The sequence below is a fragment of the Malaclemys terrapin genome, chromosome 9, assembly GCF_027887155.1.
Source record: "Malaclemys terrapin pileata isolate rMalTer1 chromosome 9, rMalTer1.hap1, whole genome shotgun sequence".
Classification (NCBI taxonomy): Eukaryota; Metazoa; Chordata; order Testudines; family Emydidae; genus Malaclemys; species Malaclemys terrapin.
This window is the reverse complement of record NC_071513.1, coordinates 16,995,284-17,010,622: the sequence shown is the minus strand read 5'-3', so window position 1 is coordinate 17,010,622 and position 15,339 is coordinate 16,995,284. Positions and strand designations below refer to the sequence as shown.

Here is a 15,339-nt window from a genome sequence, read left to right as displayed (position 1 = left end):
TTTAAATGCACTACCATGGTTTGAGAGGAGAAACTGATGCTTTGAATAAGTTTGATGTCAATTTTATCATCAGTAAATTACTCCTTTTCTAAAAGCAAACTAAAAGTCCATTGCAAAAGAGCTGTGATTTTATTCTTCAGAAGACAGAGTGATTCCCCATATTACTAGAAAAAAAGCTAGCATCAGCAATCCAGAAAAAAAATGCTGATAAACCCACGCAAATATGACAAATGATGTAAGCCATGTAAATGGCTACAAAATTATGATAGAAACATATGGTGGCATCCTTCTAGTCTAGAGAAGTGCTCTAGGGCAAGATAGATGTAAAGTGCATTACTTAAGTGAACATCACAAGGTTCCAAAAGACTGAACAATAACACGCCTGGATAAGGATTTTCATAAACGTGCATGCAAAATGGCCCAAGATGGGTTTAAGTTTAGTGCTGTTACAAGCAATTTTTTTTTAAAAAAAGGTCATTTACTTCTGCCTGGAATGCCTTCCTTTAGCAGCCCTGCAGTGATACAGTTTCCTATGTTTGTACACACACCCTTTTTTTTTTTGCAGAAAAACAGGCAGACAGAGAGAAAATGAAACAAGGGGGCCCCGTTGCTCAGAATGCCATTGCTGCTCTCCAGGCTTGGAAATCCTGGTTTGTTTTGTTCAGTCCATTTTACCTTTTGCCCATTTGGAACTTTACAGCAAGGCATCTCCTCGCACTTCTTTATGACAGGCAAAAAGTGTAGCTGAGTAAATGCAACTGGAATGTTAATTTGGTAAACAAAAATATCACAGGCATTGGCATTATCAAGTGTCATTGCCATTACATTAGCGTTTTAGCAAAACATGCCACCCTAATTCAAGCAAAGAGTTAAAAACCTTGGGGACAGTAGGTTCTTCTTAGCTTCTGAACAAGATACCCCTGAGTGACTGTTACAAAACTGTTATAGTTATGGCAACATTAACTGAAATTGAGATGTGGTTTAAACCTAAGCTCTGTTGCATAACATACCATTTAAGTATTCTGACCTTGTGAGCCTCAAAGGTTCCTTTTAAAAGGCACAAAAATATTACTGAAAATTAAATTGCTTAATAAGTGCATCGACTTTTCTCTTATTGCTTTGGTCCCGACAAAAGCTTATATCCCCGACACATTTCAAAGCAAGAGTTAGACACGGAGCAGATGCAAAAATGCTCCTGGATGGAACAATATCAGGAGAGTCGCTTTACTTACATATCTCTTCAGTTTCTTCTCGGGGGGTGATTTAATGAGCCATCCAGTGCAAACAACATCCCCCGAGCTCATCTTCCCCCCTCTCAAAGAGAAGAGGCACGGAATCCAGTGTGTGTGTATTGTTCCTTCCCAGCCAATTTGAAACTAGCAGCAATCGGCTTCCTTCAGCTGTGTTTCCAATGCTGCTACAGCGCAAGGAGGAAGTCACAACATTGATCACGGACACAGGCAGCTCTCCCCCCCCCACGGAAAACACAATGCAACACACAGAGCACGTGACGGGGCCGAGAGGACAGGGATAAACAAAAACAAGCGTGTGCAAAATACCCACACCCACTCTGATACTGACACGCCGCCGGTTATTCTAGCAGCTCCGGCGGGCAAGCGAGCTCTCCCACGCCCCACGCCCACACTCTGGTGCAATAGTGTCCCTGCTGTTTAATCACCCCGGAGCAGGCGGCTTGGCACTGGGCTAGGCAGGGCGCTAACAAACACACACCCGGGGAAGCCGGTGCGAGCCGCCAGCACAACGTTCGGAGAAGGAACCTGCTGCGGATCAGGGCGGGTCAGGGCTCTGGCCGGGGGCGGCTCCGAATTTCGCTGCATTGATCCGCACGCTAAGCAGGGTGTGGGCTTGATACACAGCAAACACCGCCTCCCTCCCAAACCGCAGGGCACCGGGTGGCGACAAGCGGGGCGCTGAAGCCCCCCTGCCTCGCAACGAACTGCCAGCAACGCTGACCACAAACCACCGCCCGGAGCCCTGGAGGTGTCACATTGGACAGGAAGCGAGGGTGAGGCTCTGTCGCTCTTTGAGTGAAATGAAGGGTCTCTTCTGGACTGGAAATGAAATATTCATCTATCCCTTTAATAGCGATCATCCCTGCAGCCTCTGTGTGCTTCCCTGGTCTGATCGGGTATCTAGTGGACTTCAACATAGGGGCTGGAACTAGGGGTGCTGCAGCCCCTGGCTTGAAGTGGTTTCCATCACATACAGGGTTTACAGTTTAGTTCAATGGCTCTCAACACCCCTGCTATAAAATTGTTCCAGCATCCCTGGGCTTCAGGAGTCTTCTGCTCTTCCCTGATACAGAGGTTCCCAAGGGCAGTGGTTTTCACATTTTTCAGGCCTCGTACCCCTTTCCAAATAAAGTAGTCTAGGGTGTACCCCCATCTGGTCATAAAAGACGCGTGTTGTCCTTTAGTGCAGGATTTTTCTTATGTACCCCCTGGCAAGAGCTTGAGTATCTCCATGGTATGCATACCTCCGTTGGAAAAAAACCCAGTGCCCTAGAAATATATTCACCCACACGCTCCCCTGAGTTTGGTTCTGGTGGGAAAGAGAGGAAGGGTCTGTACTCCCTGCCTTGAAAGTGATCAGATGCTGGTGTAGTCTGAGCTTCTCTGGAAGCTCTCACCACTGCAAAGCCCACTCAGCTGGCAGCGATTTGTCCCCAGCTTTCAGACTCTTGGTTCTGGGTTTTGTGAGCAGAACTGACCCAGCGGCATGCAGCTGCCTTGGTGAGTCACAGATGACATGTGGTCATTATAGCTCGGTATTTGTACATGATGACCAGGGGAGACTGCTAGGAACAGCTGAACCAGTGAAGGTGAGGTGGAAGGTGAGAATCTTTTAAAGAAGGCAAACCCCTTTTTGGTGGATTTGCCAACACGTGATCTGAATGTAGGACATGAATCTGACACAGTGGAGGAAGAAGTGAGACACGCAGTGCAGATTTTGAAGAACAGTAAGGCAGCAGGACCTGATGAAGTGACGGCACACCTGGTGAAATCTTGGGCGAGAGAGGCATAAAATGAATGAGCAGAGTGGTTAAGGCCCCATGGCAAGACAAGAGAATTCCCAAAGACAAGTTCAAGTCTATGTTGGTCCCAATGCATAAGAAGGAATACCTAAAAAAGGGAAGCATGCACCCACGAATGCAGAAACTATGGAGGGATAAAGTTAGTGTCACATGGAATGAATATATTGCAAGATATTTTAGATGCTAGGAGTGGGAGAATGGTAAAAGCCCTCCTTGAACAAGAACAGTTTAGCTTTAGGAAAGGACAAGGAACCACAGATGTGATGTTTGAAATTCAGAAAGTGATAGACAAGTGACTGGAGTGCCAACAGGATAGCTTTTACAGCCCTGTACAAGGCATACAACAAAGTGGATAGAAGGATGCTGACGCCAGTGCTGAGGAAATACAAAGTGTCTGAGAATTTAATAACTATGGTGACTGTACTATATAGATCACTTAAAACAGTGATCCAAACATGTTGTGGAATTACAAGCACCTTTGAAGTCAGAGTCGGACTGCATCAAGGGTCAGCCCTCAGTCCGCTGCTGTTTATCATGCTGATGGACTACATCAGTAGGAAGGTCCCAATGGGAAAAGGTGGGAAACTGCTATATGCAGGTGACAGTGTGATGCTTCCCGGGGTTCCCAGGTTGTAATGCACCTTTCTACCGCCTACCCTTAGTGCGAGCAAGCCTTGTCTGTGCCCCCAGGTGTCAGCTCCCCCAGACACAGGAAATATAAGCACTCCTCTTTTAGTCTACGCAGGCTCTGAAGTCCTTCTGCAGGTTAGTGATAGGTGCATTCCTACCGCGGAGCACTCTGAGCCTCCCCCTGGCATGTTCAGCCCCTTTTCCACTGGACACTCACTGAATTCACAGATCTGCTACTCCAGAGGGACCGTACACAACAGCCTATCAGTTTTACGTCAGGATCACAGCTCCACTCTACTCCCAGCACCTAGATTGGTTTATAGTGAAAACAAGGGAACGTTTAACTAAGAACAGCAATTACAGAAGCAAATAGAATTAATGGAAACAAATGGTTATATATAAAATAAAATCACAACACACTTTCTAGAGCCTAAACTTATCTAGCAAGACATTCTCCTATCTCATAAAGAATGGGTCACCCAAAGTTTTTCTCCCAGTGCTGATCAAACAGACCATCCGTTCATAATACAAGTTAGTTGAAAGCTTGTCCTCTAGGTGAAGGATACCTGTGTGTACATTTGCACCCTCAGATATAGTTTCAACCATCCATTACTTTTACTTGTAAACAGGGTACCTACTGATGCTTGTTTTTTCCTGTATATGCTCTTCCCTGGAGACTTTGCAATCACTTGATTAGTGTTTTGCTCAGACAGTAAACAGGCATTCATTGTGACATATACAATACTCCATTTACATATAGCCTGACAGAAACCTGCTTATCACCTTCTGCTGACCAATCCCAACTCACAGACCTTAAGAGCATAATTTTCAGCATATATACACATGCAACTCCTTACATACATTTCACAATGATTATGATGATCAGTGGGACACAGGCTTTCATTAAAGACTTTACATGACACTTTTTGACAAACTATGGGGGCCAGACCCACGGGATCCCTGTAACTCTGTGCACCCCGGTGCCCTCTGCCAGTGTGCACCAAGAGGTCCTTGGGTCACACATGGCGATAAGAATGTCCTCAAAAGAAGATCTAGATGAAATAGTAAACTAGTGGTATGACCAGCTAAGCAGGCCTGGGGTGAAAATGAACATGACTAAGACTGAAGACATGTGGGTCAGTAGAGGTGTCATTGGGAAACTGGATATAGAGATTAATGGGGTGTGACTGAACCAGGCTGACCAGTTCAAGTACCTTGGCAACTGGGCTATGGAAAACAGTGAGCTTGTATGAGATACAGTCCATACTGGGGTGTGCTGGAGAAGTGTGGAATAACATATCAGGTGTTGTGAATGACAAGTGTATGCCACTGAGACTAAGCCCAACAGTACTGAACAGTGCTGTGCCTCTCAAGGCTGTATGGTTCATAAGCATGGGCAGCAAAGAGGCAGCAGGTTCAAAGCATACAGGTATTTGAGCTGAGATGTCTTTGAGCAATAAACTGCCTTACAGAGTTCCTCACTTTTGTGGTTAAGATTTTCTGCAGAATATGATGAAAATGGTTTATATTAGTCAGTAGTTTAGCCCGGTGCCTGCATCACAGTCTCAATTTACTCACTGCTTCCCTACGCAGAATAATTTTGCTGGCCATGATTTTGAAGCTGTGATGACAATGGAGTAGAAGGCTCTCTCTCCTTCCATTACAGCAGTGGCATAGCCCTGTAAGTAGTTGGTGGTCTTGGCAGATAGGGTTACCATACGTCCGGATTTTCCCGGACATGTCCGGTTTTTTGGGCTTCAAATCCCCGTCCGGGGGGAAATCCCCAAAAGCCGGACATGTCCGGGAAAATCGGGACATGCGGGGCCGGCGGTGCTGAGCCGGGGGCCGGGGCCGGGCCGGCGGTGCTGAGCTGGGGGCCGGGACTGGGCCGGCGGTGCTGGGCCGGGGGCCGGGGCTGGGGCCGGGGGCTGGGGCCGGGGCCCGGCGGTGCTGGGCCGGGGGCCGGGTCTGGGGCCGGGCTGGCGGTGCTGGGCTGGGGGCCGGGGCCGGGCCGGCAGTGCTGAGCCGGGGGCCGGGGCCGGGCTGGCGGTGCTGAGCCGGGGGCCGGGGCTGGGCCGGCGGTGCTGGGCCGGGGGCCGGGGCTGGGGCCGGGCTGGCGGTGCTGGGCCGGGGGCTGGGGCCGGGGCCCGGCGGTGCTGGGCCGGGGGCCAGGGCCGGGGACCGGTGGTGCTGGGCCAGGGGCTGGCCCGGGGCCGGCACCCCAGGGCTCGAGCCGACCCAGGCTGGAGACACTGGGGGGGGCCAGACTGGGCTGCACCTCCTCCCCCCACCCCCCACCCCTTACCTGCTTCGGGCTTCCCGCGAATCAAATGTTCGCGGGAAGCAGGTTAGGGGGCGGAGTTGGGGTGGGGACTTTGGGGGAAGGGGTGGAGTTGGGGCGGGGCCCCGTGGAGTGTCCTCTTTTTGGACACTCACAATATGGTAACCCTATTGGCAGATAGATTCCAAACAAGTTTACACCAACCACATTCTAGTCTACTGCCTATCCACTTCATTCAGTATAATTCATTTGTGAACCCCATTGAGCTTTCCAGTCAGTTCTAGAGAGAGGCTGTCTCAGGGACAGGCATTGGTGGCGATGGTCACTGGGAAATTATAATGTTTATGAGCAAGTAGAAGCCTTGTATGTGAGTAGTAGGCCTGCCTAAGGTGTGCTGAAAATATATGGGATGAAGCAGTTCTTGGCTGAACCAGCTTTGTTGCTTCCTTTGCCTGGTAGAGGAAAAGGAAGGCCATAATCTTTGCCTGGATGAGTGTCCGTTACTGTGTCCACACCCAGACTAAATGTCAGGTACAGAGTGTGTCTAACTGAATATGTGGGACTGGAAAGGGTTTGCATGAATTCCATAGTTTTCATACAGGGGAGGAGTTTGGAAATTATGGCATCCTTGTATTGTCTACATGGAGGCTGTAGTCATCAGGAACAGTGAAACTGTGGGATTCCAGCACCGTGCTGCTCTGTTAGTTTCTCCTGAAGTCTGCCAGATCTTTGTCTGGAAATCTCTAAACCACTGAAAGCCCTAGATTTTTTTGTCTTTAGTCTCTGACCACATGGATGCATTCAGAAGTTTTGGTCATGTCTCTGTGTGCTTTTATACCCCCTCACCTCTGCAGTATTTTGAGTATCTTGTCTGTGGATAGAGGGCCAAACCCTACTTGCCTTATTATGGTAGTAGTCTCACTGAGTTTAGTTAGACATTCAACGTATGCAGGATGTTTTGGTTCTTCCCTGAACATTACAAGCTGTATTTTGTTTGTTTTTTAAATTAGATTTATTAACTGGAACTGCTGCGTAAGTTTGATTTTTGTGACTGATCACTTCTATTGCCTATGTGTATGTTCAACAGACATAAAAATGAGAGAGAGATCCTGCAGTATAAATAAGGCATAGTTATACTTATCCATATAGGTGTGTCATATGGGTGATGGGGTGTGTGTGTGCAGGGAATTCAGCAATACTAGAGACCACACAAAGGGACAATCCTTAACAAACTACTTCAGAAATTCCCCCGCAGAACATTTTTGTTCAGTTTCAAGTTAATGCAGCATTTCTACTGATGGTAGACTTCTCAAAAGCATCTATGTGACTTAGGAGCCTAAGTCCCATGAGATTTAAGGGGAGGAAACACATGAAAATAGGTCAAGGCTAAAACAAACCTAAAACCATACCACAATTATGATGTTACAGTTGGCTCACTTCAGTTCCTTACAACTTAGTCATGCTTAAGCCCCTAAATCACTTAGGTGTTTTTGAGAATTTTGCCCTAAGAAACTAGTATTTGCTAGTCTCTTGCTAGTTGCTTGAAGTGAGTTTCAGTATCATTCATCAATGGTACAATGGGCAAATTTTTTTAAACCACAATGATTTGCAACAAGGGTGAAATTCTTATAGCTGTTCTGTTATTCTGAAAGGGGAGGGGAGGGAAGCAAGCCTTATTTCAACTAAAATATCTCCACAAAACTAAACAGTCTCCAGTGACATTATGTAAGCCTCGTTCTTGGAATATACTAATGTGTAGGTAGGTGTGTGGAGGCACCAATAGATTAAAGAAGAGTTAGGGTTTGTTTTGGTTTCTTGTTTTGTTTTTTTAAAGACAAATTAATCCTAGCTAGCAAATCCATGTTTAAGGTTGCAACAGAGAGAGGATAGTGAGTGATGTTTTGACTCAAAGTGGGAAACATTTTGCTGCTACCCTTGGAAGAAGAGTTAGACTGGTTTTAATAAATGTTTAAATGACTAATAGATTTCTGATGTATTGCATATGATAAAAGAGAAGTATATTAAGAGAGCCTGTTTTATAGATGTGGCCAGCCATCACACCACTCATGAGAAAACTGGGCCAAAATTATCCATCTGATTTTAAGAATGTCTTTCTGTATTTTTGCTGACACTAGCCAGGATGAAAATGGATCCTGTGCATGCAGGTTTCCTTTGAATTTTTGGTCTCAAGTTTATCCATATGACTAAGTTCACTCAAGGGTGAAGTTTTACCTTACCTCACTTTTCCTGATCCAAAGGAATCATACAGAAAACTTGGGCCCATTAGGCCTTTGTCATAGTGATTTTTTCCTCTTGTAGAGAAGTCAATAACTGGGCAGAATGTTTTCAGTGCTGTTGGTGTTTTGGTCACTAACTTGAGTGGGCACTAGTAGATCTCACTAAACTGATTTGCTGCAAATAGTACAATAACTCTTAATGTCGCAGGTATATTGTTTGGAGTAATGCTTCTTCAGCAGTGTTTCACAGCATTACTTTGTTTACTTTTATGAAATGCATCCAGTATCAAGGTCTGAACCCATGAGCATTGTTTTGAAGATGCTGACACCCACAGAACAAGACTCTTACCCAATTCCCCTTTCCACCAGTCACAGGCCTGAGAAAAAGAAACCACAATGGTCTGAAGAGTAACCTGACAGGAATCAGTACCCTGACAGGAATCCGTCAGATGTGGAGGGGGAGAAATGAATGCCTATTGAAAGGCCCTGTGACAGAACATCCTTCCCGAAGCTCCTAGACATCCAAATCTATGGACTTGTTGGCACAGATGGCTCAGTTGATCTCAGCTGCAGTAGGATTGCACAGATGTGGTCTCTCAGGTGACCATATAGGACTCCATAGATCAATATCTAACCCCTGGAACTGCACCAATGAGCAAATAGGAAACCAGTGCTGTTTTGAGAAAACTAATTCAGCTCACACCTCACCACAATTATTCTTATCTTTAACCCTACCTGAGTCTCAGAAATAACAGGATAAAAATAAATCATGGCAAAGTCAGATTCGGCTCCTGTATCTGGAGTCGGAAAGCAGGCTGAGCCATCTCAGAGATTCTCTCAACTCATGCTACATAGAGCAAGTCTGGAGAAAGCTGAAGCTAACAAAAGGGTTAGTTACATAAACAAAGTCAAGGGCTTTACCCATGATTTAATCATGGATAGAAGATACCTTATTAGCCACCCCAGCCCTATACTTAACATGAATAGATTCCCTGTCAGCCAACTCCCACAGATTCAGAGAAAAGATCCATGGGGCAGTTGTCTAAAACCAGGGCTCTAGCTGATAAGTGGCCTCATGGGCTAAGGGAGACAAGACGTGCCTATCACAACAAAAATGTGAGAAACCCAACTGATAGGAACATTTTTGCTCCCACACCCTCAACTGCATCTTTCCATTGTCCTCCTCTTCCTTAACCTTCTTCATATCCCCAAACTGCAGCATTGCTGTGTTATTCCAGCCTCTTAACTGACTAGGAAGGGACACAATGACCATAGCTGAGTGTCCAAGACAGGTACATTTCCCTAAAGGTGAGTTATCAAAAATAAATACATAAATAAAATCCCATTTGGCAACATCTAGAAGTTCTGTAGAGAATAAAGTGTTTTGCAATAGCCATAATGTATCTGTCATATTCCACCTGTACAAATCTAAACTGAGCTTATTGGAACAATTTTTGAAGTGTCTAATTACAAAGCTGCATCCTTGTTTAATTACTAACCGCCCTCACTGGATAGAGGTAGGGAGGCATGCAGAAGACAGCCAGTGCCATGCCTTTTTTGCTCATCTGGTGACTGATCCCTGTTTACATAAGGAGCTGGTGCCACACTTACTCAGCAAAATGTAACATGCTTCTGCAGCATTCCCACAGCAAGCAGGAAAACCCAGTCTCACAAAAAAGAAATGATATACTATACATGTTCCAGCTGTCCCTGACAGTCACCACTCTAATCCCTCCTACAGACTAAATATTTCCCTTCTTTTCCATTTGAATGAGGAAAGTTAGAGGGGATGTTGTCAGCCCCTGTGCCTCCCACTTCCTTGTAGATGTACACCCCAGCCTTAGGAATCAGGTTTGTTAGAGGGAAGCATGCAGATTAAGAGCAGCAGGATTTATTCATTGCATAAACTGGAGTGTAACCCCTGTCTGCTGGTGAGCACAGCAACACACAGCATATGTTTGCATCTCTCTGCTGGGTTAGCAGAGGCATTCCTGAAAGCACAATGCCGGTGAAGAGGCATCCAGTCATTCTGTGCCAACAGCAGTGGGGCCAAATGGCCAGCTACCTGCTTTTGAAAGACGGAGCCACTGTAAAAATAAAAGATTAAAGCAGACACTTGAACTTATGTCCCCATTGTGTTTGTGCTGGGAGAAACACGTCAAGCTGGTGAGCAGCCTGTGGGTGGTGTCCATTGTTGACACAGACAGGGAAGAATCTCACTTTGCCAAAAGCTGGCTCATGCTATCATAATACACAGACATGCTTTTGTCAGTTTCTCCCCCCCAGCTCCCAGAAGTGGGAAAGCCAAAACTACGCACTTAAATACCACTGATCCTCTGGAGAGTAGCAGCAGGTCTCCCAGGTCAGACTTCCCGTTCGGAACAGACATTTGTGACGAAGTTGGCGTTTCTTCATGTAATCAGTTTATTTACAGATGTGTGAGTCCTGTTTTCTGAAGCAGGGGTGGTAACAAACAGTGCACAGGCAACACCCTTTGACAAAAATCTCTGACCCTGCACTTCTGTCTTGTCCCAAAAGATGGCTCTGTCTCCTCCCTCTCCCCCAGGGATCCACAAGCCAGAAACTGTCTGCTTCTCTCCAGCTTCTGATTCCTCATGCCAACTGCTTAAACACACATGGAAACAGCCCCTCCCTTCTGCTGTAACTGTATGGCTGGCCAGGAGAACCTGGGCCTCTAACCTTAGAACTGTCCCTTAGGTTCCCTCTGTACTGTATGTGTTTGTATGGGCTCGCCACTTTCTGTGGGGAGTTTTGCTCTGGGGTGACTATGTCAATGACCCTTGATGGGCAGGCATTACCCACTTTTATAGCAATACTGTGGTGATGGGGACCAGAAGAGGTTTTTTATTAAAACTATTCTTTGACTTGCCTTATTTTTCTTTCAGGTTTAGACATTAGATCCAAGGCTGGTTATGTCCCTCTAAGTGGTAGATGGCAAGAGTGGTCTTAGCACAGTTCTCAGGGATCCATTAATAAACCATCACAGCTGGATTTAAGTAGCACCTTTGTCAGCAAAAGTACAGTAGAGAAAGGAAAGAGATTAAGTAGGCCATGGACAATGAACTGTTTCAGCAGTTCTGGTCTGAGACATCACAAGCTCCTTTCATCATCATTCATCAGCCCCAAAATTGCCTCAAACTCCAGATGAAGTTTTTTATGTAAATATAAGACGTAACTTCTCTGGTTATTTTTTCTTTAATAAAAACATGTCTGTCCCCCAATGAATCACTTGCTATGCTTTGCTAGGGGGAGGGGGCGAGGGGTGCTGCATGTATTTATAGGGCAGCAGCATTTGTTAAAATGATTGGGAGCATCCTGAGTTTAACCTACATGCATTATACACTGCTCAACAAGTGCTACAAAACAGAGGATTACCCCCATACTACTGTTATGTTAGGGGCTGGGAGAAGCTGGCAGGCTTAACAGCCATTGTCCAGTCAGACTAATTGAGGGAATAATTAAATGCCCCTTTGTTTAGAGATAGCTGAACCAATGGGAGACACCACATAAAACAATGGCCACAGGTAAAGCTGCTCAAAAATCTGGCTTCGTGGGAAGAGAGGTTTCACAGTGGGCTGAATGGAAACACAGGGAGGGAAACTGATTTTGATTGCAGCCACGTGTGTATGAGAGAAACGGAAGCTACATCACAGAATTCAGAGTAGCAACATCACAGAAGCAGACAGAGAAAGAGCGAAGCCCCAAAGGACAGGTCTACACAGCAAAAGAAAAAGAGCCAACTTGGCTTGTGGGGCTCAGGCTGCAGGGTGGGGGTGGGGGTGGGGGGGAAGAGGGGTGCTGCATGTATTTATAGGGCAGCAGCATTTGTTAAAATGATTGGGAGCATCCTGAGTTTAACCTACATGCATTATACACTGCTCAACAAGTGCTACAAAACAGAGGATTACCCCCATACTACTGTTATGTTAGGGGCTGGGAGAAGCTGGCAGGCTTAACAGCCATTGTCCAGTCAGACTAATTGAGGGAATAATTAAATGCCCCTTTGTTTAGAGATAGCTGAACCAATGGGAGACACCACATAAAACAATGGCCACAGGTAAAGCTGCTCAAAAATCTGGCTTTGTGGGAAGAGAGGTTTCACAGTGGGCTGAATGGAAACACAGGGAGGGAAACTGATTTTGATTGCAGCCACGTGTGTATGAGAGAAACGGAAGCTACATCACAGAATTCAGAGTAGCAACATCACAGAAGCAGACAGAGAAAGAGCGAAGCCCCAAAGGACAGGTCTACACAGCAAAAGAAAAAGAGCCAACTTGGCTTGTGGGGCTCAGGCTGCAGGGTGGGGGGGAAGAGGGTCGCAGAACTCGGGCTCCAGCCGGAGTCAGGAAGTCTACATAGCAGTGAAACAGTCCGAGCCCCGCAAGCCTGAGTAAGGTGGCACAAGTCAGCTGTGGATATTTCTTTGCTGTGTGGACATACCCAGAAACGGCCAGAGAAGCCCTGGTAGTATGGCTGAGAAAAAGCCTAGAGAGAACTTTTTGAGTAGAGTGCAAGCTGAAAGAGCCTTAGAAATGTCAGCTAAGAAACTTTCCTGCTGTTTGATTCCTCCTGTGTTTAAGGAAATATGACTTTGTACATTTTGTATATAAAGGATTGCATCTAAGAAATAACTGACTCCATCATCAATTTCTCCTCCTAATGGAAACAACCTGCAAGACCCCCCAAATTAGCTAAATGTTTGGGTCAAAAAGAGGGTAACAGTATATTTAATCCATGCAATAGATTCCAGAGAAGAGATCTAAGCAAATGGTCAAATCATAACTTAAAGCTACAGAAGAAAGTCCAAATCCTTCCCTAGTATTGTTTATGACAAGAGGATTTCTAGTCTAGTCATCTTCCAGAACTGTTGTTTCTGGTCTCCCAGCCCCCTGGCATATAGGTCAATTATTGTTTTCCATATTTTTTGTAACGGAAGATTTCCATGCAAATCTTTATAAATTTTTGCAATACCTTGGAGCTATAATTTCATTGACCTTTTTCTATCTGGTTCTAGGCCTGAGATTGCTTGGAGACTGTACCAGTAGATCTCCCTCTGCATCCTATTGGGTCCTCAGCTGCTTCGAGACAAAGAGAGCTTCCCATGTCTTCGTACATTCCTATGGAGTTTGTGACATTTCTTTTGGATATAATCTATGTCTGTGTTATTTTTGGACTAGACTTTGGCAATGCACCCTACTTGAAGTGACCATTACAAGCCCCTCAGTATGTCTTCACTGCAATTGGTCTGGGCTCTTACCCAGGTTTTGCCTCTAATTCCCCTCCCAGCCACACATATAGTTCTTACCAGAACTAGTGGATTTTCAGCTCAGGCTATCTGGCATGCAGATATACTGTAGGTTAGAACCCAAGTTCCACTTTCATTTGGAGTGGTAACCCACCCTCATTGCATTGAGGATGCAGGCTGAATCACTTGAGTGTTGATAGTCCTCCAAGGCCTTCCCACAATTCCTTTATGTGCCCAGAAGGACAGATAAGTTCTCCACAATTCACTGGGAAAGAATCATAGAGCAGCTCGGGTTACTGCAGCACAAAGAATTACAGGCTATGCTCCCAGAAGTCCAGTGACACACATGGGGGAATAAGCATCAGAAGGGTGAAGAAGTGGGTTTTTTATTCATGAAAGCTTATGCACAAATAAAGCTGTTAGTCTTTAAGGTCCCACCGGACTCCTCATTGTTTATATGGGGGAATGCAACACCAGTGAAGACACAGTAACTCTGTTAGCGCTTTGCAGCGTGGCTACTCATACTGGGCTAAGCTAACCTGGGTGCTGATCATCAGGAATAGTGCTGTAGTGAAGATAGACCCTCAGAAATCATCTGCTTTTACAGAAAACAGTGGACCATTTACATAGCAGTACTTCTTGGGGACTGCCCTAGCTCCTGCTTTGTTCTCAGATGCTATCTGAAATGTTAGTTTTGATCTATCAAGCTACTTATGGTTTAGGGCCTGTATATTTATAGGCCTCCTCAAGGTTTAACTCCACAGCGAGAGCCCTTGAACTGATAGTCCCTAGTTCCGTACAGATAGGTGTTGGGCCACAGCATTCAGTGGAAGGCCTCTTGAATCTGGAATTTGCTCACCCCTTGGTCCAAAACCCAAGGGCTTGTTTTCATGTAGAGCATTACAGCGGCGTGCCACTGTAGCGCTTCAGTGAAGACGTGTCTATGCTGATGGGAGGGCTTCTCCCGTTGGCGTAGTTAATCCACCCCACTGAGAGGCAGTAGCTATGTCAGTGGGAGAAGTTCTCCTGCCGACATAGTGCTGTCTACACGGGAGGTATGATAGGGTATTCACCCCACACTTCCCTGAAAGAGTTAATGAAGACAAAGAAGGGGGGTAATTAACCCAAGAGGCCTCAGCTGAGAGGAATCAGGTGGCTAAGTAATCCCCTGACTGAGTGAGGGAGCCAGCTGAGAAAGAACAAGGTGGGTTGGGGCTATTAAGGCAGGAAATTCGCAGCAGTCACTCCCTGGGAAGACGGGGGAGGAGGATTTGGAGCTGGTACACTCAGACAAAGGGTGGGGGGGGACAATGACCAAAAGTTGTAGGAAGCAGTGGGTGGGCCTTGGTTCTCTTCCTAGCCACTGAAGAAGTGGCAGTTGAGGTAGTGAATAGGAAGACTGCCTAAGAAGAAAGGACTTTGATATACCCTGGAAGGGGGGAATGCTGAGTGACCTGTCCAGAGCGCTGAGTCACGAAGAAGATGCTGCAGTTCCTGGAATCAGAGAGGGGTTGCAGAGCAGAGAGAGAAGTGATGGTGTGCAACAGCGGGACTGGGCATTGCCCTGATGAGCTAATCCCCAGAGTGGTCAGGAGGCGGTGCCAGACTAGCAACGAGTGGAGCATCCTGTGATGGGGGTTAGGTCAGTTAGCTGGACCAATGCAGTTGTGCTGTAGCACGTCTGGTGAACAGGCACGTTCTCCCGGTGGCATAATTACTCCATCTCGGTGAGAAGCAGAAGCTTTGTCAGCGGGAGAGCATCTCCCGCCAACATAGTGCTGGTGTGGATAGTGTGAAAGCTGTGTTGCTTGGGGGGCGGGGGGAGAGAAGGCTTTTTCACACTCCTGAGTGACATAAGTTATTTTGACTT

General features: G+C 46.2%; 1 protein-coding gene across 1 annotated transcript in view; it reads right to left on the bottom strand.

Moving 5' to 3' along the window:
- Positions 1–1,535, bottom strand: part of GAB3 (GRB2 associated binding protein 3) — a 113,366-nt gene extending 111,831 nt beyond the window's left edge. The window contains exon 1 of the mRNA XM_054040708.1: positions 1,233–1,535. Coding sequence (XP_053896683.1) covers positions 1,233–1,304 — 72 coding nt within the window. The 5' untranslated portion in view covers positions 1,305–1,535. The remainder of the gene's footprint in view (positions 1–1,232) is intronic.
- Between the last annotated feature and the right edge of the window lie 13,804 nt (positions 1,536–15,339).